The sequence below is a fragment of the Gracilinanus agilis genome, chromosome 5 (assembly GCF_016433145.1).
Source record: "Gracilinanus agilis isolate LMUSP501 chromosome 5, AgileGrace, whole genome shotgun sequence".
In the NCBI taxonomy this organism is placed as follows: Eukaryota; Metazoa; Chordata; class Mammalia; order Didelphimorphia; family Didelphidae; genus Gracilinanus; species Gracilinanus agilis.
This window is the reverse complement of record NC_058134.1, coordinates 273226228-273250693: the sequence shown is the minus strand read 5'-3', so window position 1 is coordinate 273250693 and position 24466 is coordinate 273226228. Positions and strand designations below refer to the sequence as shown.

Genomic DNA, 24466 nt, shown 5'->3' with positions numbered 1-24466 from the left:
TGGTGCTTTTTCCTTAACATAAGCTGATATAAGCTGAATTATAAAGTTTTCCATTCTAACTGGGTACCATATTAATTTTATAACCATATTCAATAACAAGTTCAAATACCTGATAAAGTAACAGATATTTTGGAAACAATCATAATTTCAATGAAGTAAAATATACTTAAAAATTTTTTTTAAACAACTACCCTTAACTGCAACTACAACTACTCTTAGTTCTCTACATGCATTTATATCACTACTGGCAGTACCTTCCAGTAGAAAGAACACTGGATTTGCGTTCAAATCTTACCTCTACCACCTGCTAGTTATATGATCTTGGGCAAATCACTGAAACTTTATGGACCTATTACTCCATCTGTAAAATGAGAACACTGACTCACATGATCTCTAAGGAATTTTTTGGTTAAAAATCTGATACTGTGGCATTGAAACTAAGTATTTTATGGCTATATCTTATATGCTTTTAGGAGCAATAAAAATTAAAAAGTATTAAAAGGCAAAAAAGCAAAATTCCTTTTAACATTTGTCATCAGTGAAGCAGCATGATACAGGCTAGTCTCTGGCTACACAAATGGGGGCTATTTAGATGATGCACTGGCCATTAAGTTTAAAGGTATGGTACCATCCGTGGAGCAGGAGGTATTTGTCAATAGGAATAATTAAACTTAAAAAAAATGTTTTGTTAAAAAGTGTTTTCAGGGGCAGCTGGGTAGCTCAGTGGAGTGAGAGTCGGGCCTAGAGACAGGAGGTCCTAGGTTCAAACCCGGCCTCAGCCACTTCCCAGCTGTGTGACCCTGGGCAAGTCACTTGACCCCCATTGCCCACCTTACCAATCTTCCACCTATGAGACAATACACCGAAGTAAAAGGGTTTAAAAAAAAAAAGTGTTTTCATTGTATAACTCAGTAAAAGAAAATCTCTTCTTACAAATTATTGTAATGTCCTGGGATATTAATAAAGCCGTGGTGTTTTGTGATCTTATACTGTTTCAGCCAATGGTTGCTTGTTTGTTTTTCTCAGACAACCACAAGACATAAAGTACTTGTTATGGAATTTTGCCCATGTGGTAGTTTATACACTGTTTTAGAAGAACCATCTAATGCCTATGGACTGCCGGAATCGGAGTTTTTAATCGTGTTGAGAGATGTGGGTATGTTAAATGAGTTTTTAAAATTGAATCTTAATTCCTAGATGTTTTTATATCTTTCCCATTCACAGTCTTAGATTGCTTTTAAAGTAGTGTTGGGTTGACTGATGACACATGTTAAAACCAGTGGAAATGTGTGTTAGATACTGGGGGAGGATGGGGGGAGTGGTGAAGGGGAAAGTAAAAACAGGAATCATGTAACCATGGAAAATTTTTCTAAAAAAACAAGACACCAAAACCTAAAATAAATAAATAAATAAACGAACAAATGAATGAATGAATAAGGTAGTGCTGAGCACAGAATTATATTTTATTCCTGTTCCTTTTTACTTTCTATTACCTTCCCTCCCTAAATTATATTTGTTTTGTGTACACATACACATTGTCTTTCCTGATCAAATATAAGCTCCTTGAGAATAAGAATTATTGTTCCCTTTTTTTGTATTTGTATCCCTAGCAAAGTACCTGGGATATAATAATACTTAATAAATACTTAATAAATGTTTTTAGATAGGTTGATTTTAGGACAGATAAAGGCCCAGGAAAATAATAATTCTGGTACTCTTCTCTCCTCATATTCCTACATAATAGTCTCTCATAATTTATTTGTTATTCTTGAACACATGAAATATGTAAGTCTGCGGTTAGACATAATTCTAGGAAGGAATTCTCTAATTCTTAGACAAAACCAGATTCTTATATATTTCCCCAGAATAATGTTGTACAATTAAAATATTCTTTATTCTGCTCTGCTATAGTTTTCTTTCCATACTTAAAATTTGAATCTCACTCAGAGAAAATTGGTTAAGATTATAGGAAAGTACAAAATGTTAATTTTTTAAAATACGCTCACCACTCTTCTGGCTTGAAATATTGAGAAAACTTTGCTTTTAATGAGTTGTAATACTGAATTACATACACACACATACACCTACACATAGAGAGAACATACAGATTGCTACATAACCACCTTTGTTTTGTTTTGTATTTGGGCTCAAAGTGGGTGGAATGAATCATCTTCGAGAAAATGGAATAGTGCATCGTGACATCAAGCCTGGAAATATCATGCGTGTTATAGGAGAAGATGGACAGTCTGTTTACAAACTGACAGATTTTGGTGCTGCTAGAGAATTAGAAGATGACGAGCAATTTGTTTCTTTGTATGGCACAGAAGAATATTTGGTAAGCTATTTGTCATAATCACTGTTAGCTAAAGAAATTGCTCTAAAATATAATTTATCAACCAGGAGAATAAATTCACAGAGGAATTCTGGGAAAAGGAGATTCATTATCCATAAAATGCCTTCTATCATCCATAAAAATGTAGGGAATGAGGAGTCCATCTTTTATGAATAATCATTTGAAAAATGAAAAAAAAGGTTTAGAAGGATTCTCTGATTTTTAGCACCACTAATGCTCTTTTTAGCTAGTTAGAACTACTATTTTAAAAAGTCTAACTATTATATCTTTTCTTGTCCTCACTTACCTTACTGTCTTAATGAAATATTCTGTTTATGATAAAAGCTTTTTATACACTGGCACTCCCTAACTAAAACTTTTGCTCTGGAGAATAATTCATTATGAAGTTAGTCTTGGACCTCATCCAAGGGAATTTACCAAGATGAATCATTTTTCACCTGATCCATTGTATAGACCCTGAAAACATTGTTAAGCCAAGGTTCTGATTTATTTCAGACTTATAATTGAATATGAGAAGTTATTTTCCACAGAATTAACAAAGCCATACTGAGAAGACCTGCCTAGGGCAGTGCTGAATAGTTTTCCAGCTGAAAAACTCTAAATTTTTTCTTTATGAAGTTAGAACTATTTAATTAAACTTGACCTCTGACTACTGACTCGTGTTATGACTCAGGCTATGAATTGGTTGAGAGCCATCACAATTTACTGTGGCTGAAAATTTCACCATTTTATGTCTAAACTGGTAATGAGCATTTACAGATTTTGTCTCCTGATCATTGGCCCATGTAGGATTGTCAGTTTAGGATTTGAAGGGACTTTCACAATCATCTAGTTCTACTTGTTCATTTTGCAGCTGAAGAAACTTCACGCCCAGAGAAGTTAAGCGATTTACCCAGAGTTATACTAGTTAGTAATAAATTTTAGGCTAAATTTGAACTTAGAGCCCCTGATTCCAACACTAAGGCCACATTGCCTCTCACCATGGCCCTTGAATGATTTCCTGCAATCTCTACTTGAAAATTTACCCAAGGGACAGCTCCAAGATGGTGGAGAAAGTACATACTCATCTGATCGCTACCAAATGACCCTCCAAAAAACTATTCAGATTGAATTCTGAATTCTGAATCCACATAATTTTTCAGGCCAAAACAACTTATAAGATTGGCTTGAAGGGATCTAGTGCACCTGGGTGGAGATAAGGGCAGGCCCCACCACAGCAATAGGACTTGGGTGCAGCTTAACTAGCAGCAAAGGCTTCTGGAGCTCTCAGCCACAGATGGTATGGGGAAGATTACATGGCTCCCTTTGCTGGTTCTGGGTGCAAGACTCTTGTCACATTGCCCATGTACATAATCAGGTTGCAGTCCATAGGCACGATCTCAGGGTGAGGAGGAGCACTAATAGACACCATTGTTTGTATCCATAGAGGAACAAGAGACCCTGGGCACAGGAAGGAAAGAGTGCCTGGGATTACTGACAGAGCACAGGCTCTGTCAGTAAACACACTTCTTACAAGAACTGATAGCATATAGATCCCCACAGCCAGCTCTGAAGGCAGTTGCACAAAAAACCTGAAACTTGAAACAGTGCTTCTTTCACTGTTACACAGCCCAACTTTATCAGGTTTTTAAACTAGTATTAAGAAAAAGTCTGGAAAGTGAGCAAACAAAAAAAGAAACAAGAGTGATGCAAGGAAATCATGAAAAAAGAGATATAGGTTGGTAAAGGAGGTGCAAAAAAATACTAAAAAATTAATAAATTGGCAAAAAAAGGGCACAAAAATTTAATGAAGAGAAGAGCTTTTTAAAAAACAGAATTGACCAAATAGAAAAAAGATATACAAAAATGCATTGAGAAGAATTTCTTGAAAGGCAAAATTGGCCTTATAGGAAAAAGGGACAGAAATTCCATGAGGAAAAGTACTTTTTAAAAAGTAGAATTGGCCAAGTGAAAAAGGAGATACAAAAGCTCACTCAAAAAAATCATGCCTCAAGAATTAGACTTAGGTGAATGGAAGCCAATGAAATGACTCCATGAGACATCGAGAAACAATCAAACTCAAAAGAATGAAAAAATAGAAGAAAATATGAAATGTCTCATTGGAAAAACAACTGACAATGGAAAATAAATCCAAGAGAGATAATCTTAGAATTATGGGAGTAAGGGAAAGCCAGGATAAAAAAAATGACTTTAGACAGAGAAAATATCAAGGAAAACTGCCCTGATTGATGTTCAATCTAGAACTAGAGGGTAAAATAGAAATAGAAAGACTACTAGGATCACCTCCTAAAAGAGCTCCCTAAAAGGATAATTCTCATGAATTTTGTATCCAAATTCCAAAACTCCTGGGTGAAGGAGAAAATATTGCAAACAGCCAAAAAGAAAATTCAGATATCATGGAGGCATAGTCAAGCTAACACAAGATTAGCAGCATTTATATTAAAGGATTGGAGGGCACAGGTTATAATATTCCAGGGACCAAAGGAGCGAGGCTTTAAACCAAGAATCACTTATCCAGCAAAATAGTGTAATCCTTTATGGAAAAAAATGGGTGTTCAATGAGATAGAAGACTTTTAAACTTTTCCTGATGAAAAGACTCAAGCTTAATGGAAAATTCCACTCAAATACAACCCTGAAGAGAAGTGTAAAAAGGTAAACAAGAAAGAGAATTTAAAAGACATTCAATAAAGTTAAACTATGTATAACCCTACGTAAGAGAATGATTCTTGTAACTCCAAAGAACTTTGTCATTATTAGGGCTATTAAAGGAGTATACATAGAGGGCAAGGGTGTAAATTGAATATGATAGGATATGTAAAAATGTATAAAATTAAAGTTTGAGAAAGGAATGCCTTGGGAGGAGAGGGAAGGGAAAAATAAAATGGGATAAATTTTCACACATAAAAGAGGCATAAAAGTGCTTTTACAGTATAGGGAAAGGTGGGAGATCTGGAGAAGGAAATACGTTGTATGGGGGAGGGGTATCATATAGATGGGGTGAGCTCTGGTGACCCCCACCTGACTGGAATATATAGCCAAATCTACTCACTACCTCCTCTTACTGGGAAGACCTTTGGGGGTGTAATTTGTGAGGGGGGGGTCCCCAAAATGGAAGGGCTATTGAGATGATAAATGTGCTAGGAATTGTTTGAGACCTAAATGGACCCAGAGCCACTGATATAAACTAAAACCTCCCCAGTACCTTCAAATTGGTCTTCCCTCCAAGATGGAGTAAAATGTTCTTTTCCACCCTTCAGCCACCCAATACGCCACCCTCTCCCAAGTCACTGTTCCAAACTTGAGTAAGATAACCAACCAGGGATTTATTTGAGGTTAGAGGAATTCAAGGATTGAAGGAAGGATTATGGGGATTCAGGATAGAGGGTAATGGGTCAGCTTCTCTATCAAAGTAAGTTTCTCTCTCTGGGATGAGCAGTCTTAGATTCTTCTGTAGTTCTTGTCCAGTAACTGTCTCAAGCCCCAGTAACTCCTAACCAATAGACTAATTAACTAAACTGAGGGAATAATAGGGATGTGGATAAAGCAGATTCATAAAGGCCCTCAGAGCCCACTCCCCCCAGGAGTCCAGACTCTTTAGCCAAATGGAGTAACTGCTATGTATATCTCTTCTCAGATGGCAAATGATGTTGGCAGATCAATTGAGATGATTGGCTAGTTATAGCAGTTGTGATACTCAAAGAAATCCTCTTTTTGGGGTTCAGGAGCACCCTGTTCTCACAGGATCACCACCACCTACCTCCCTCTCTGACCCATCCAAGGTTCAGTGAGAAGTGTGTCAGATGGGATATCTTTCATAGAATTCTCCTCTTTACTCTGGCCCCTCCCCAACAGTCATTTCTTCAAGATTCTTCCTGGGCTTGTTCTGAATTCCACCTCAGAGGTGCATGCCTTGCTTGGTTTTCTTCGTTTAAGTTCAATCAATCTGTTACAACACCTTACTTTCATTGGAATTGGCTCAATAAGGGAAGAGTATACATAATCAGTTGTGTATAGAAAGCTATCTTGCCCTATAATGATGATGGTGAACCTTTTAGAGGGGTGAGTGGTGTCCTCAGGTACATGTTGAAAGGGAGAGGGGAGCAGCCTGGCCTCATGTCCCTTTGTCTGCTAATGAACTCTGATAAACTCTGTGCTAGAGCGACAGTGGATGTGCTCAGAGAGGGCTTTGAGTGCCCCCTCTGGCACATGTGCTATAGGTTCACCACCATGGCCCTATAAGAAAGTAGGAGAGGAAAGGATAAGAGGGGAGGGGTAGACCTGATAGATGAAGCTTACTTACCAGCAGCTACACTATATTTTCTTGCGGGTGAGCAAGGGAAGCTGAAGACTGTGGGAAAATGGGTGAAGAGATTTAGAGATTAAGATAGAACATAAAGTTAGAAGGAAGACACAGAGATGAAGGGTTCAACAACATGGGATTCAGTCTGTCTTGTTCCTCTGATGGTAAAGAGAGAGCCACATGTGAATCCAGTTTTTATTGCAGAATCAAGGAATGGGGATGGGAGGTAGTTAATGAAGAATTTAACTTTGGCTCCCTTAACAACCACAAGATAAAGAGGTGGAGGTTAAGGCAATGTAGAAGTCAGCGCCCCACCCTGGGGTGCATTTGACCTTTGGACTGTGGGCTTGAGGAGTGGTCAGAATACCATAAGATTAGAGTGTCACTTTATAACAAGGATCAAGAAATCAATCATGTGAAATACAAGAATTATATCCATAAGTCTGGTACATGAGCAGATTTCTCATCAGAGTCAGCTTTTGGGTACATCTATAATATTTACATTATTTGTTCATGCCTGGATTCCAACAATAGAGGGGGGCAAATTGTGGAGTGGGGGTAGTGGAGGGGTGGGGTGGAAGTCAGAAACTAAACAAAGGTAAATAGGATAGAGAGTAATAAAAAATAGTAACCATAATGGTTCAAATTTTTTTTTGCAAGTTTCTTTAATAAAGGCCTCACTTCTCAAGTACATAGAGAAATGAGTTGAATACATTCAAGAATACAAATCATTAACCAATTGATCAATGGCCAAAGGATATGAATGATTCTCAAAGTAATTACAGCTCTCTGTAGTCTTGCCCCCCCCCCCCCAAATGCTCTAAATCCCTATTAATTAGAGAAGAGCAGATTAAAATAACTCTGAGCTACCATCTCTACACCTATCAGATTGGCTGTTAAGACAAAAAAAAAGAAAATGACAAAACTTGGAGGGGATATGGGAAAAATGAGACACATATGCATTGTTGGGGGCGGTATGAACTGATTCAGTCATTCAGAAGAGCAATTTGGAACTAGGCCCAAAGGGCCATTGACTCAACAATATCATTACTAGATTTGTATCCCAAAGAGATAAAAAAAAGGGGGGAGAGGGAACCTACATGTACAAAAATATTTAAAGCGGCTCCTTTTAGGGAGGCAAAGATTTGGAAAATGAGGGGATACCCATCAATTGGGTAATGGCTGAGTAAGAGTATATGATTGTAATGGAATACTGTTGTGCTGTAAGAAATGGTGAGCAGGTGGAGCTCAGAAAAACCTGGAAGGATTTAACTTGTACTGAAGCAGAGTGAAATAAGCAGAATAAGGAGAACATTGTGCACCATGACAGGAATACTTTACAGTGAACAACTATAAATAACAGCTATTCTCAGCAATATGATGATCCAAAACTATCCAAAAGGACTCATGATCAAAAAGGTCATCTACTTCCAAAGAACTGATGGGCTCTGAATCCAGACAAAAGCAAACTTTTTTCACTTTCTTAATTGGGGGGGGGGGTGCGGTTCCTTCCACAAAAGGACTAATATGGAAAAATGTTTTACATGATTGCATATGTGAAATCTACATGAAACCGCTTACCACTCAAAAGAAGTGGAGGGAGAGGGAGATTTTGAGACTCAGTATTCTTTGAAAAATGTTGGAAACTGTTTTTACATGTAATTGGGGAAAAAAATAAAATTTAATATTTTTTTAACCTTCACCAATTCTGGTTCTAAAGCAGAAGAGTAGTAAGGGCTAGGCAATGGGGGCTAAGCGGCTTGCCCAGGGGTACACAGCTAGGAAGTGTCTGAGGCCGTATTTGAACCCATGATCTCCCATCTCTGAGCCTGGCACTCAATCCATTGAGCCATGCAGTTGTCCCCACTAATTTTTTTTTTTTAAAGGAAAACTTATCCATTTGGGGAGACCTGGTTGAACTTAAACTCTAGATCCAGGATCATTTACTTGCCACAGTGAAGATGTCAGTAGAGGAAAACATTTGCCAGATTATCAAAATTGAGAATAAATAAACTTGATAAATAATTTAAAAATTGGTTGGGTTATGTAATTTCTATATGCCTCTAAAATTTTTTTTATTATTATATCTGATAACTGTAGCTTGAAATATAAAGGACAGATTTCTTTTATGTACATTTTATCATTTAGCTTTCTAAATGCTCTTCCTTAGATTTGTTTAATTCTTTTACCATAACATGTCTCATTGTGTCTGACCAAGTTTGACTTCACCTCAAAAAGCTTCACTGATTCCTCTTAGTTTTAAAATAAAATACAAACTCTTATGCATGTTTCTAAGCCTCTCTAAAATTCTATTTGTTTTTGCAATTTATTTTTAAAACTCACCTTTATACTCCACATTTCAGCAAAGCTAGATGACCAGTTATTCCTCAAACACTATTCCATCTCCTTTATCCATGCTTTCAGTCAAGCCAGTCCCCATATTCAAAACGTGCTCTCCTGTCATCTCTTTCAGTATCCTTATTTTCAGCTAAGGGTGTTGCCTTTCATGAAACCATCCTGAATCCCCCATTGTTACAGTTCTCTCCCTCCTCAAATTGATTTGTAATTACCTACTTGCATTAGTGCTGTATTCCCAAATGAATTATAAACTCTTTGAGATAAGGGATTATTTTTATCTTGGTGTTCTCAGTGCCTTGAATATTCTGCGTGTTTAGTAAATATTTATTGAATTAAATTGAATAATGTTTTGATTCACTCTCACTCTATGTAATATGTCTATGAATATAAACAGTAGTGTATAGTATATGCCTGTAGTATATTTGCTTCAGAGAGGATATATATGAATACTTATAGCTAACTTGGGAGTTTCCTTGATCTTTTGTATGAATGATGAGTACACAGAACATTTTTGTCTACGGAATGTATGTCTTATCTATATTTTCAATTTTTCCTCTCAGCATCCTGATATGTATGAACGAGCAGTCCTAAGGAAAGATCATCAGAAGAAATATGGTGCAACAGTTGATCTTTGGAGCATTGGAGTAACATTTTATCATGCTGCCACAGGGTCTCTACCCTTTCGCCCTTTCGAAGGACCTCGACGAAACAAAGAAGTAATGTAGGTTGTTGTTTCATTTAGAATTCTAAATATTAGGTTAGTAAATCATAAGTTTTCTTTTTTTTTAACCCTTAATTTCTGTGTATTGGCTCCTTGTTGGAAGAATGGTGAGGGTGGGCAATGGGGGTCAAGTGACTTGCCCAGGGTCACACAGCTGGGAAGTGTCTGAGGCCGGATTTGAACCTAGAACCTCCCGTCTCTAGGCCTGGCTCTCAATCCACTGAGCTACCCAGCTGCCCCAATCATAAGTTTTTAAGCCATTTTTTGTGTGTGTGTACCCGTGCATGATTGATTTAATATGTATAATTTTTGGGTCTAGGTATACATACACATTCTATAGAATATGGGCATTATACGAACATGTTTCAGAACTGATAATAAACTTAAATTTTTTTTCTGTACAAATTTTAAATGGCAGGTGGTATTTCACTGAAATTGTTTTCCTGCCTTTTTAGCAATTTCAGTTTTTCATCTTAGGTCCTTTGCACTACCATGAAATCTATAGTTTTTGTAAATTTCTTTTCATTATCATTGCACCTTTTGTATTAATAATTTTTTTTTTGCCTGGGATGGGAACAGGGAAGTATTTTTTATCCTTATAGCTTCTTTGTAGCATTAGAGCATGGTAACCATTTTGACAAAAGTGTCATGTGAGGAACTGATCTGTTTTATGTTACCAAAAATGATATTTTGACATATGATGCTAAACATTTGATTCTCATCCTAAAGAGACTCTTTCAAATTGGTTGCAATTTACCAGTATAGTATAACCTTATTTGGCACTATCGTTTATATTGTTAGAAAATATCTTATTTTAAGAGAAGAAATATAAGTTATCTATAGTCATGTGAAAAAATGCTCTAAATAGCTAATAATTAGAGAAATATCAATTAAAGCAAGTCAGAGATTCTGCCCCACAACTACCCTATTAGCAAAGGTAAATGTTAGAGGGACCACACCATGGCACCTTTGGTAGTGTTATGACCCAGACATTTTAGAAAGTAATTTGTAACTGTACCCTGAAAGTTAACAAACTATGTATTATATACCCTTTCATCCAGCAATACTATACTAAGCCTCAAAGAGATTAAAAAAAGAGGAAAGTGGTCCTATATGTACAAGAATATTTAAAGCAACTCTCTTTGTGGTGGCAAAACTATAATATAATATATAATATAAACTTGGAATCTAAGGGAGAGTCCATCGTGTGGGTAGTGGCTGAGCAAATGATAGCTTAAATGTAATGAAATACAAATGTGATGTAAGAAAAGTTGGTTTCAGAGAAACCTGGAAAGCCTTGGATGTAGAGTGAAAGAAGCAGAACCAAGAGAGCTTATACACTGATAAAACAGTACCATTAAAGCAAACAGTTCTGAATGATCTAACCATGCTCATCGACACAATGGCAAATCCTTGTTCTAAAGGAGACATATTGAAACATGCTCCCCTCCCCTTGTTAGACAGTGGTAGGCAGAGGCAGAATGAGTGAGTTTGGACAAGGCCTGGGAGGGAATCTGTTCTGCTTGACTGCATATTTGTTACAAAGGGTTTTTTTTTCTCTTTTTACTAGTGAGGAAAGAAGAAAAGATGAATGTGTTGTTGAACAGCAGAAAAGGGAAAAATAATTTTAAAAAATCATACTTAATATAAGCCACACCGCAAAGGGGAATAAAAAGATTGTTTCCAGACAAAGACCAGGATTTGAAATCCACCTCTGACACATAGTGACTCTAACTCTGTGCAAATCACCAAGCTTTAAGTTCTCTGGGCAGTATTGTAGCTGTAGAGAAGGTGCCAGCCTGTTTTGGGAGAGAAAGCTTCTTTAGTCTGAAATTCCCTCTGCCAAAGAAATCAAGGGTCAGTCCCTGTCCATATCCATATGCATTTCTTACAGAACTAATACTTTGATTTCTCATTATGGCCCAATGATTACCCTGTTTTTTCAAAGACTTTTTATGCAAATGGAAAACAAGCACTGGCAAGTTCTTCTAAGTTGAAAAATCTTTATGTATGGGTGTGGTGACTGCCTGCTATCCACAGACCAGTCTAAGAACAGAATGTGTCTTTGCCAGAAATACTGGGGGTTAGATAAAGAGCTTTTGATCATGGGGACCTGGGAAAATATAATGACCTTCAGTTCTTTGCAACCATTTTGTGCCTCCAGCATTTGAAACACAGAATGCTAAGAATTACAGAGATCTTAGCCACCTACAAACACTAATAATATGGCTCCTGGCACTCAGTGGCCTGTTTCCAGTGAACAGCTAGGTGACTCACCTACTGAAATGATCATATCAATACTGACATCACTGTAAATGAATTGAGGAGCTGCAATTACATATAAAAGGTCCACTTCATTGAGGCCCAGCAACAAGGTGATGGGGTCACAAAGGGTTATATACCACTGGAACAACATGAGTCAGCATCTACTGCAGAGGAGGAAGTAGTAAAGAAATTCCATGAAAAATACAGCAAGACTCTCCTAACTGAAATCAGAATGCCTTAGAATATGAAAAGCTTCTAGATTATTGAGAAGGCATTCATGCTTATATAGCAGCAATACTTTTAAGAAGAAAGTTGGAAGACACTGGAAGTGGTAATTGCTAACATTGTATAATGGAAATTGAATTGGACTCTCTATTCATTTATTATTTTTATTTTTTAGAAAAATTTTCCATGGTTACATGATTCATATTCTTACTTTCTCCTCCACCACCCCACCACCACCCCACCTCACCCCCATAGCCGAACACACATTTCTACTAATTTTAACATGTGTCATCAATCAAGACCTATTTCCATATTATTGATAGTTGCACTGGGATGGTCATTTAGAGTCTACATCCCCAATCATGTCCACCTCAACGCATGTGTTCAAGTAGTTGTTTTTCTTCTGTTTCCACTCCTGTAGTTCTTCCTCTGAATGTGGGTAGTGTTCTTTTCCATAAATCCCTCAGAATTGTCCTGGGTCATTGCATTGCTGCTAGTACAGAAGTCCATTACTTTCAGTTTTACCACAGTGTATCCATCTTTGTGTACAATGTTCTTCTGGCTCTGCTCCTTTCACTCTGCATCAGTTCCTGGAGGTCTTTCCAGTTCACATGGAATTCCTCCAGTTTATTATTCCTTTGAGCACAATAGTATTCCATCACTAGCATATACCACAATTTGTTCAGCCATCCCCAATTGAAGGGCATACCCTCATTTTCCAGTTTTTTGCCACCACAAAAAGCACAGCTATAAATATTTTTGTACAAGTCTTTTTCCCTATGATCTCTTCGGGGTACAGACCCAACAATGCTATGGCTGGATCAAAGGCAGTCTTTTAGCTCTCTTTGGGCATAGTTCCAAATTGCCATCCAGAATGGTTGAATCAGTTCACAACTCTATCAGCAATGCATTCATGTCCCAATTTTGCCACATCCCCTCCAATATTCATTACTCTCCTCTATTGTCATTTTAGCCAATCTGCTAGGTGTGAGGTAATACCTCAGAGTTGTTTTGATTTGGATTTCTCTAATTATTAGAGATTTAGAACATTTTTCTCATGTGCTTATTGATAGTTTTGATTTCTTTATCTGAAAATTGCCTATTCGTGTCCCTTGCCCATTTATCAATTGTGGAATGGCTTGATTTTTTTATACAATTGATTTAGCTCCTTGTATATTTAAGTAATTAGACCTCTGTCAGAGTTTTTTGTTATAAAGATTTTTTTCCCAGTTTGTTGTTTCCCTTCTGATTTTGGTTGCATTGTTTTTGTTTGTGAACTCTCATTTAGAGGATGTGATATTGGAAATTTGGGGGTCTTGAACTAATTTTGAGGTCCCTGATCTAAACTTCCTCTGGACATTTAGGGCTCTTTCAAATTACATTTCCCATGATTCCTCTTGTATAATCACGTAGACAGGAAGTATAATGACGTAGAGAGAATAATAAAAAGGAAGTGCCTGGAAGGGCATGCTCTCTTTGGATGCTGAAGGAAGATAGTGATGGAAGTATGGCGGGTCTTTCAAACTAACTCTTTAATATGGCATGTGGCTTCATTTTTCTAAAAACCATAATATTTCTAAATCTATCCTTTTATATCCATTTTATTTCTTACAAGGACCTTGGGCAGCTTGCTTCCTATATAACCTTAGTCAGGTAATTCAATTTTTCTGGACCCCAGGTCCTCATCTGTAAAAAGAGAAGCTTGGATAAGAGAGCTTCTAAGGTCCCTTCCAGGTCTAAATCTAAAATTATATTAAAAGAAAGGATTAAGAGGAGAGCAAGACAATGGCTCAGAGGAGGCAGTGTGGCTCTAGGAAAGAGTACAGTGCTGCCTCCTACAGGCTTCTTCCTTCTCTCCCTCTAAGTGCTCTAGTGGAGTTAAGGTTTCTTTATAACAGTAATGAAAACATTATTATAGCCTCTTTGCCCTTCACTCCTAGCCAACATATTTTTACCCATTTGTGATTTTTGTGCATAGTACAAAGTTCTAGGACATTTGTCAGAGACACTCATATGAAAAAGGCTTTTACATTACTGATTAATAGCCATGACATAATGAACTATTTGTTTTTGCCTGCTTTTGCTATCTCAAAGGTATAAAATAATTACTGGAAAACCTTCTGGTGCAATATCGGGAGTACAAAAAGCAGAAAATGGACCAATTGACTGGAGTGCAGACATGCCTATTTCTTGTAGCCTTTCTAGGTAAGTATATTGCACTTAACTAATCTTCATGACCCTAGTTGGTTAACACCATAATTTTTCCAGCTCCTAAATCTACAAATATTCTCTAATCCATATTATTCCCTTTAAAGATGTTGCTACTCACCTGCCATTTATAGTGCATTTATTTTGAATTGTTTTTTTTTTCCATTTGTAATAGATTTGCAGTTATCCTTCACATGATTGCTTAGACTTATAACTACACTTCTGAAATGACTAGTCAGGGTTTGAAGTTCTGACTTTGAAATAATAAGGAAGTTAGCTCAGGATGCTAGTCTTAGTAGACCCATACTTCACCTGAGTGAAGTGACTGGCCACAGATAATATTACTCAATTCAAATTCAGCAACTATTTAAAATTTATGAAGTATCCAGGTAACTGTAGCTCTCCAAAGTCCAGCTCAAGTGCTCAGCTTTTTGTAAACTTTCTCTCTAGTTAGTGTTTTCTATTTCCTGGCAGTGTGGGCCTCCCCGCTATCCCTCACCACACACACACACAAAAAAAACAGAAACAGAAAAAACCTGCCAAAATACTTTGTATTTCCTTATCCACATACACATTTTTTCTCCACAGGAGTTTTTATCTTTTTATCCCTGGCCTCTGAGGCAGCATGGCATAGATATATGAGATGGAAATCTAGTCTCAAAGTCAGAAAAGCATGGGTTCAAGGCTCATCTCTGCCAACTATTGATCATGTGACCCCAGGAAAGTCATTTAAGCTTTCGGTGCCCCAGACAACTCCCCAAGTCAGTTAAGTTTCAGAAAGAGCCAGTCTGTGTTTTAGAAGAATTCCTCTATAGGAGCATCCTACACTTGTCAAATCCAAGATCCAATAAGAATAGGGAGCCCCTAGCACAGTGCCTGCCAAAAGCAGCCACACCATAAATGTACATAGGCTTGGGGTTGGGGATTCAGAGAAAGGATTGTGACACTGCTTTTATTTTTGCGAAACATTTGTCCAGAACCCTATAGCAAGTTTCCTCAAGGCTGAGAAATTATAAAGCACTTTTTGTTTCTAGAACTTTTCTAATAGTTCACATTCTGGTAATTGTTGGGTCATTGAGCTGCCACAGCTAGAAAAATTATTTTGTCAGATAAAAATAATAATCAACAAAGCACTAAGTTGAAGGAAACTTTTAAAATAATAGAGAATTACATTACAGTGTCTTTAGTTATTAAAGCCAAGGTAACATTTTGATCACTTGGAATTTATGGTTTAATGTCCTTCTGCAAAAAATTGAGATTACAACACATTGTAACCTATCTTGAGCTCTCCTTTCTCAGATCCTCCTAATAGGATTTCCCTTTTGTTGTTTAAAGTTGTTCATTGAAAATCTCAGACTTTTTTTTTTTAAAAGGGCATAGAAACAGAAAATGTTGACCTGGCATTGGTCCAGAAATAGGGAACATCTCTATCCCCACTACCTGGTGAGATCATTATGTTGGAATAGGAGTCTGAAGAATTAGGGTCAAGAACTAAGTAGCATTGGACAGAAGTTGGACTGGCCCCTGAAAAAATGAAATAAGGTGGAAGGGGTAAGATGGACTGGACTAGACTGGGTGTCAGCCAGGGAATAATGGGAACACACCCCACAAAGATTGACTAGAAATACTGAATATACCACACAGGGAATGTGTGGGAATGAGCAATGACAGTTGACAGTTTAACTGTCTACCAAATAGCCAGGGATACCAGGGATATTAAGGTAACTCAATAGTGGGTTCTTGTTGGCGTAGAGGAGACACAGGAAGAATATTAAAACAGATTTTAATGTGGATTAGGTGGAAAAGTGGGTGAAGGATTTCTAACACTGAAGGAACAAACCAACTGCCTCAACTGCCTTTAGAATATAAGGAGTTCAGCTGGCTCTTCCCTTACTTCACTAACACACAGCTTCTAGCTATGTTGGAGTGGGCTGGAGTTTGGTTTTCTCACGGCTCAGGCTGATTCTAGATGATGACAGGAACGGGAACAAATCCTTTAAAAGCTAGTAAATCTAAATGAAGCTTTAGGGAGAAAGGCTATCTGACAGCCGTCCACCAGCTGCAGATCTGAAACCTTTTCTCAACCCTAGGCTGTGTTGATTGATGATCTCTTCAATCTTCTTTAAAATCCCAAAACTTCACAGCTACTTGAGTTGCTCAGCAAGCTGGACCACAAAATCCACCCTCCTTCTTCCAGCTTAGCCAAGAAGTCCATTCTCCTTTTCAAACCTCACTTTTCATTCTGTCCTTGGAATGTCCATGCACTCAGTCATGGCTTGCTTTTAGCTGTCAGCTTTCTATCCTAACTTAAATCTATGTCTGCTCTATAACTTACCTATAACCTAGGCTGATAGAATTTCAATACCTTAAAATAAAAACATGCTGTTTAATAATTAGAGCATTGAAACTTGCTTTTTAATATAGATGGCTGACTACCAATTTGGGCAATGAAGCACATATAGTAAACTTCTATAAGACCTTATCTAATTAATCTATAAATAACACTGGGTATTCAGTAAGTGTTCTGTGATAAAAATTGGAATATCTCAGCTACAAAGAGCATGTATACATGAATACAGAATCTTAATACTGGGGTCTTCTGGTTCAAATGGACTGTGCATATTGTAATGATATTTTGCACAGCAATATGGAAAACAAGATGACAGACAGTTACCTGATTAGAACCTAGAACATAGAATGAGCTGAGCCTGGCAGGAAGTGCCATGTGCCAGGACAGTTAAAACTCAGGTATATAAGGAAGGATTTGAACTGGGAATTCGACCTCAATCTGAGATACTTGGGGAAGTGGAAGGTTGTGGTGGTGAGGATAGGCCATAGGTCAACTTGAGTTGCCAGCAATCTGCACCAACCAATTTCACAGTCCCAGATCCTGTGTTATCCTTATACTGAATAACCTGATCCTGATTTGTCCACCAAGAAGAAGCAACAACATCTAGAAACAAATAACCTGATTTAGGTTAAATCCAGTCTGACTCAGCCAGACTGGCAACTGGCAATTAGCAACTGACAACTGACAAGCCTGATTACACCATCTTTATCATTAGCTTAGGTTAAGGACTTCCCCTTTCCCTCCTTCCCAGTTATTACCTTGCTTCCCCTCCTAAGCCTGATAACATTAAATCTTTATTTGGTGTCAACTCTATCTTAGGGCTTAGTGATTATACCCCTGGGACATTTGAGGGAAAGGAAAATAATATGAGTCATAGCAAGATATAATCTGCAGTCAACTTTAGCATTATCCTTTCTAGGCTAGAAGAGTCAGTTAGAAGTAGCTGTACAATTCTAATCACAGATTCTTCATTTGTGGCTATTCTGGGACGCTGTTCTGAAGTTGAGTTCAGCAGATTCACAACAACTGTTTCTGTGGGGTCCTTTGTTTCTTACTATCACAACTTAAGTGTTACACTTAGGTATCACCCACACACACTCAGCTTCAGCTCCTCATTACGCCAGGATCATTATAACAATATATGTTCCAAAAATGTAATAGACCACAAAAGTTTGACTCTGTCTACCTTCTCATACAGATTGTTCCATGGCTAATCACTAAACTCTACATCCTTGGCTGTGAAAATGTTTAAAATTAATACTGTGCCTGAGTAAAGCACATTCTTTATTCAAAGGTTATTTAAATAGCTTTGAGTGCTAAATCCCAAGGTAACTATTTTCATGAGGGATTATCAGTAGCCTCACTTGAAAAAGGAATAAATTTAACATTTTAAATGATCTATTATTTTTGGTATATGTAAAGCACTAATGATTTTGGGAGCATTGAAATCGACATTTTATCTTAGGTTTGAAGCTGTATCTTATAAGTGTATTATATTATTATTATTGCTAAAAATGAAACATTGAACTTATAAATCAATGTTATTTCAGAGGTCTACAAGTACTGCTTACTCCTGTTCTGGCAAACATTCTTGAAGCTGACCAGGAAAAATGCTGGGGTTTTGACCAATTTTTTGCTGAAACTAGTGATATACTTCACCGAATGATAGTGCATGTTTTTTCATTACAACAAATGACAGCCCACAAGATTTATATTCATAGTTGTAATACGTAAGTATTTATTTTGCATTCTTAAATTGTGAGGATAATTTTGATGCCTTTACTTGTTTAAATCAGTATTTCCTCGGTTTATAGTGATTTCAAGGGGATCAGTGATTCTGTTAGATTGAATAGAGTTAAGATTGATAGATATACTGTTAGATTAAAAGTTATGTATATTGGAACTAAATAACCTATATATTAGTGATATTATATATTTGTGATGTCATTGTAGATAAGATAAAATCGTGTTGTCTGTAATCCTGGAGCTTGTTATTATAGCAGCAATGTTTTTTATCCCAGTGAATCATTGCTGCCCATTCCCTAAGTGACCTTTGCTTTAAAACCACAACTTCCTTAACACTAGGGTCTTGTGACCTATTGAAGGCCCCTGAGATGATGCTGACTGAGCCTCTGGGGTAGCAGGTAGAAAGCCTCAGCTGAGATGGCCTTTGGTTGACCTGGAACTAGTGACTTTGAAGTCTGTTTACAGAAGTGGTTATGATTGATGAATCCTTAGCTATTAAGTCCTTAGCTATTAAGATTTTTCATATAATGTGAGTATTCGTATAACAAAATTGTCTGCTAAATGAATGGAACTTGGTGACTATGTCTGTGATTATTTTTTTACTTAATAGAATTTGTTCAGTTTATAGCAGTGTCATATATGTTTATCAGAATATGAAAATAAGCCCATTTTATAGAACCAGAGGTTATAGTGTGGTTAGTGTGGTTGTTAAAATACTACTAGTAAGAATTTGTCACTGTATTATAATCTTTGTGGATTTTCCCCCACAGTGCTACTGTGTTCCATGATTTAGTTTATAAACAGACCAAAATTGTTTCTTCAAATCAAGAATTGATTTATGAAGGGCGGCGATTAATGCTTGAACCTGGAAGACTGGCACAGAATTTCCCTAAAACTACTGAAGAAAATCCTATCATTGTAGTAAGCCGGGAGCCTATAAGCACTGTAGGATTGATGTATGAAAAAAGTATGCTGATTTCTTATTTTATACGGGATGAGGGGGCTGTTTTTTTTTAATTATTGCATGAGCCTTATAAGAATTAATGATAGAAAGGTAGAACTTTGTGTAAAGAATTCATTTATGTAAATTATTGGAAAGTTTCCATGATAAAAACTAAAGTATTGAGCTAAATTTTTTCTGCATCATATAGTTGACTTAAAGTGTCTCCTAGAATATAATATAATTTGTAAATGCAGTTCTCATCATCATAAACTTTTTTAAAACCCTTATCTTCCATCTCAGAATCAATACTGTGTATTGGTTCCAAGGCAGAAGAATGACAAGGGCTAGGCAATGGGGGTTTAGTGACTTTCCCAAGGTCACACAAAGTGTCTTGAGACCAGATTTGAATCCTGGACCTCCTGTCTCTAGGCCTCTTTCAATCCACTGAGCCACCTAGCTGCCTCCATTACATTTTTTTTAAACAGTAGAGTTGAGCCTATTATTTAGAGATATTAATGAAATTATAAAGTAATTTTGGAAAAAGTAAATTTGAGAATTGGTGAGAATAGGATCTCTGAATGGACAACCTACCACAATGTCTTGGAAATAACAGGCACCTATTAAGTATTTAAATAACTAGTAAGATTTAATTTAATGATGGTATTATTTAAGTGATTTGTTTTTTTCCTAAGGAAATTCACTTGAGTGTAGTTAACATCAATTACATTATAAGTTGTTCTGAACTGGGCAGAGGAAAAAACATTTTAGAAGTTATGTTCACTACTTTTTTAGTGTCTGAGCATTGTTTATTTCCTGTTTTAGTTTCACTCCCTAAAGTACATCCACGTTATGATTTGGATGGTGATGCTAGTATGGCTAAGGTTAGTATTTAATTAGAATTTTTTTATTCTTAAGGATTTTGATTTAAATTCAAAAATAATCTGTTGAAGTGATGAATAACATTGTATGACCTTTGTCCTTATATTTACCCAGCCCAGAATGTAATTCTTTAAAGATATATTGACCTACCTGAGGTACAATTCTACAAAAAAGAATGTTCTAAACAGAGCTCTGAGTTCATTTTTAAAATATAGACCATTCCAAAAATAGAGACATTTTTCTACTCAGTTACAAAAGTTAAAAGAAAAAGAGACCAAAATCCAAAGCCTTGGAAAAGAGGAATAAATTAAATGTACTCCTGATACAACAAGGGAAATTCTCCTTTGCTAGCCTTTGGCTTTTCTCTTTTGTGCAGTGTTTAATACACTTTCCAGTACTTTGTCCCATATTTTATTATGAACTTCTCAGTTTAGAACATTCATTTTAAATACTCTTCAGTCAGGTCAAGATATTTAGATCATGTTAAAGATAAGGAAAGCTTAGACTTTCTTTTGATGCCTGTCAGATTTAATTCTCTTAATAATTGATGTGTGCTTGTAAACTTTAATTTTTAGTATCCTAAAAAGTTTGTTTTTAAGTTTCTTGTGCATTTAGTCAACTCAGTATATCAATAACACTAATAACAAGCTTGAAGATTTTTGCATGTTTATAGTTTATTACAATAAGCCCAGTTATCACTAACCTTTTTTTTATTAGACAATAACAGGTGTGGTCTGTTATGCCTGTAGAATTGCCAGCTCTTTGCTGCTTTATCAGGAATTGATGAGAAAAGGAATACGATGGTTGATGTAAGTAATACATTAAATTTTGAGAATGATCATTTATCAAGAAAGACTATCTTTGTCAGATCATGTCATAAGAAAAAATAGATTAAATTGGCATGGCTTTATTGTCCCTGCTTATCAGATATGGAGTACATACTGGAAAACGATTTTGTTTGATAATTCAGTGTCTATTCATTGCTGCCTTTTGATATGATTTTAATTCCTCAAAATACTTTCCCTGAACTTTACACTTAACTGTTCGGTTTTTAGCAAATCAGATATGCTTTTAGCTGAGCAAGTAATTTAGATAAATAGCTTAGTTGATTTAATTTTTTAACCCTTTCCTTCTGTCTTAAAATTGACACTAAATTATCAGTTCTAAGACAGAAGAGCGGAAGGGCCTACATTTGGGGTTTTGTGATTGCCAGAGGTCACACTGCTAGGATGTATCTGGGGTCATATTTGAACTTGGACCTCCTGACTTCAGGCCTGGTTCTCTTTCCACTCAGCTACCTACCTGCCTTGCTTAAGTTAATTTCTTAAGAAAATATCCCTATTAGGTATGATTTTTTTTCATTCATCATTCAACAAGCATTTAAGTGCCTCCTATTAATCTGCCACCAGCAGCCATTGTTAGAAAGCAGGCTAATCCCCCAGCATGACAATCTCAGAAGGTTAGACTTGCAGTATTAAAAAAAAAAAAAAGTATCCTTTTTATTAAGTTACTGTGGCCATATCCTTCCAGACTTATATTAGGACTTAAAAAGACTTTGTTAATATAGTACATAAGATATTTAGTAGATTATCCCATGATCTATTCATGCTCTTCAAATCTGTAAATGATACAAATCTGAGAATGGATAGTTTATGATGCTTAAAAAGTTTCCATCTAGAGCAGGGGTCGGCAACCTTTTTGGCGGTGAGAGCCACAAACATATGTGGAAGGAGGAGGATGGAGGCAGAAGGCACTGGAATATGGGGCGGGAGCTGAAGGCCTCTTGGGGCACATCCTGGAGCTCTGCCCAGACTAGCAGGTCAGGAGGTAGAGCCAGATATGGCTCGAGAGCCATACATTGCCGACCCCTGATCTAAAGGGTCTCTAACTCTTTTAAATGATGTAGTGGCAAGAATATTTCTTCCAAAGATCATGGCATGAAGGAAATATGTAATTAAAAGGAAGAATCACAACCCGTGGGTGGAACTTACAAAAGAGTAATAATTTGGGCTTGATTTGAAGAAAAACTTTTAAGAATTAGAACCGTGGAAAAGTTGAATGGATTCCCTAGAGAGTTGAAAGTTTCCACCTTCTTGGCTATCATCAGATAGGTGATTATAAGAATTCCTTTCATGCATGGGGTGGGGTTACTTGTGTTCCTTTCAAACTTTCAGATTCTTTGATCAATCTGGCAGCAGTGTGAAGGTTATTGGACAGAAGGATAAAGCAATGGGCAAGGAAATCTGTTAAGAAATTCTTGTAGTAGCCCAGGCCAGTGGTGATTGGGACCAAGATGATGGCAATGAGAAGGATAGAAGTGAAAAACATTGCCGAATTATCTCTATAAAGTGACAGCTGTTTGTAGTTGAATGGTGAAGGAAGAGAGGAAAAGGCCAAAAATAAAACCAAAGTTTCACAATAGGGGACTATGTGGTGGTACCACTGACAGATAATGAAGTCAGAAAAGTTTAGATTTGGGGAAAAACATAAAAGGCTCAGTGTTGAAGACTTTGAGTTTGAAGAGTCAGTGGGGCAGTTACATGGGAGCCTTCTGTAGGTATTCAAGAGGTAAGGCCCTGAAATTCAGAAGTTGGGACTGGAGGGAGAGAGCTAGAACCATCTGCATAGAAGTGATTGTTGAAGTTATGAGAGTCGATGAGCTCCCCAAAAGGCCTTTAGATTTATCAGGTCATGGTCTTGTGGCCTTTGAGAATATATTCTGTGGAGTTGTGGGAACAGAAACTTGATTACAAGGGGTAAGAAGAGAGTAGGTAGTGAGGAAATGAAAGTTTTATCTGCACTAAGATTTTAATAACTAATTCCTTTAATTCAGAAAAAGAAAACACTTCATGAAAGGTTTTATATTCGTTTAGGTCATACTGTTGAAATAAACTTTCAGTTTCACTTGTTCCCTGTTCCACTCAAGTGCATTTTCCAGTGACCAATGAAATTGTTCTTTCTTTTCTTTATCAGCTTAATGAGTCATAGGAGGAGGAAAATTTTAGGATCTTCTTAAGTTATGGAAAAGAAGAAAACTCATATTACATATATGGTTTTACTTTTTCTAGGGAGAATTCATGGCTTAATTATAAAAGGAATGTGTATCACAATGTCAGGTGTTTCCAGTGGGGGAAAATAAACTACAGTAACATAAATTGAATACCAAGCAGATTCATTAGTGAACTTTACCCTCATAGAATTTTATAAGATTCCCAAATTCTAAAACATTAATCAGCCAGTTATTAAACATGTCATAATTAACTGCTACAATTGTGCTTAGAAGTAAATTTTTTTTTTCAGTAATATCCTCAGAATCTGAATCAGATTTCATATATGTTAGGAATGTTGTTATAAAGTATGCCTGCTGTATATCATATTATCTGTAAGAATGGTACTTCTCTTAACAGCTGTTGTTACTATAAGGGGTAGGAAAGAGAAAATCTAATAACTCTTTAAGTAGGCTAATGTAGTTAGTATTATTTTACAGTGAACTGATTAAAGAAGATTATAATGAAACCATACACAAAAAGACAGAAGTTGTGATTGCTCTGGATTTCTGTATCAGGAACATTGAAAAAACTGTGAAAGTGTAAGTAAGATCACTTCCTTGCTTCTAGTCTTTAAAATATTAGATTCAGTTGCATTTCTTGGGTATCTTTGTCATATCACTTTGATTTTATCATTTGCTGTTTTCTGAAATTTCATTTTAATAACCTTTTTAAAAGAATTTATTTTATTGATAGTATTTAAGGTAAAGTTCCTGTTAGTCTAGTAGCTATAATATGAAAATAAAATATAGGAAGATTTAAATACTAAGGCATTCGTGGTTCTTGTTTTCATTCTTCATTTTTTAAAAAGGAAAAAAAATTGAAAACAGACATTTTATTTCTACCTTAAGCTATGAACCCTCTCCTGAAAATAAAATCTTAAAGCCTTGACTCATAGAATACTCACCCTAAAATCTAATTTTAATACCTTTTTTTAGAGATGGGTGATAATCCTGATTTTTCACTTATTGTTCATCTCAACCCTATCTGAGACTACCATGATTGCTTACTCTTCTTCATAATCTAAGTTATATGAATGGCAGAGGCAACAATAAAATTTTTTAAAAATG

General features: G+C 36.4%; 1 protein-coding gene across 1 annotated transcript in view; it reads left to right on the top strand.

The window, feature by feature from the left end:
- The window catches only part of TBK1 (TANK binding kinase 1), a 55254-nt gene that overhangs the window by 13959 nt on the left and 16829 nt on the right, over positions 1 to 24466 (top strand). The window contains exons 5-13 of the mRNA XM_044679321.1: positions 1027 to 1156; positions 2154 to 2335; positions 9573 to 9733; positions 14318 to 14428; positions 18332 to 18511; positions 19298 to 19494; positions 20293 to 20351; positions 21067 to 21158; positions 23837 to 23938. Of these exons, the coding sequence (XP_044535256.1) occupies positions 1027 to 1156; positions 2154 to 2335; positions 9573 to 9733; positions 14318 to 14428; positions 18332 to 18511; positions 19298 to 19494; positions 20293 to 20351; positions 21067 to 21158; positions 23837 to 23938 (1214 nt within the window). The remainder of the gene's footprint in view (positions 1 to 1026; positions 1157 to 2153; positions 2336 to 9572; positions 9734 to 14317; positions 14429 to 18331; positions 18512 to 19297; positions 19495 to 20292; positions 20352 to 21066; positions 21159 to 23836; positions 23939 to 24466) is intronic.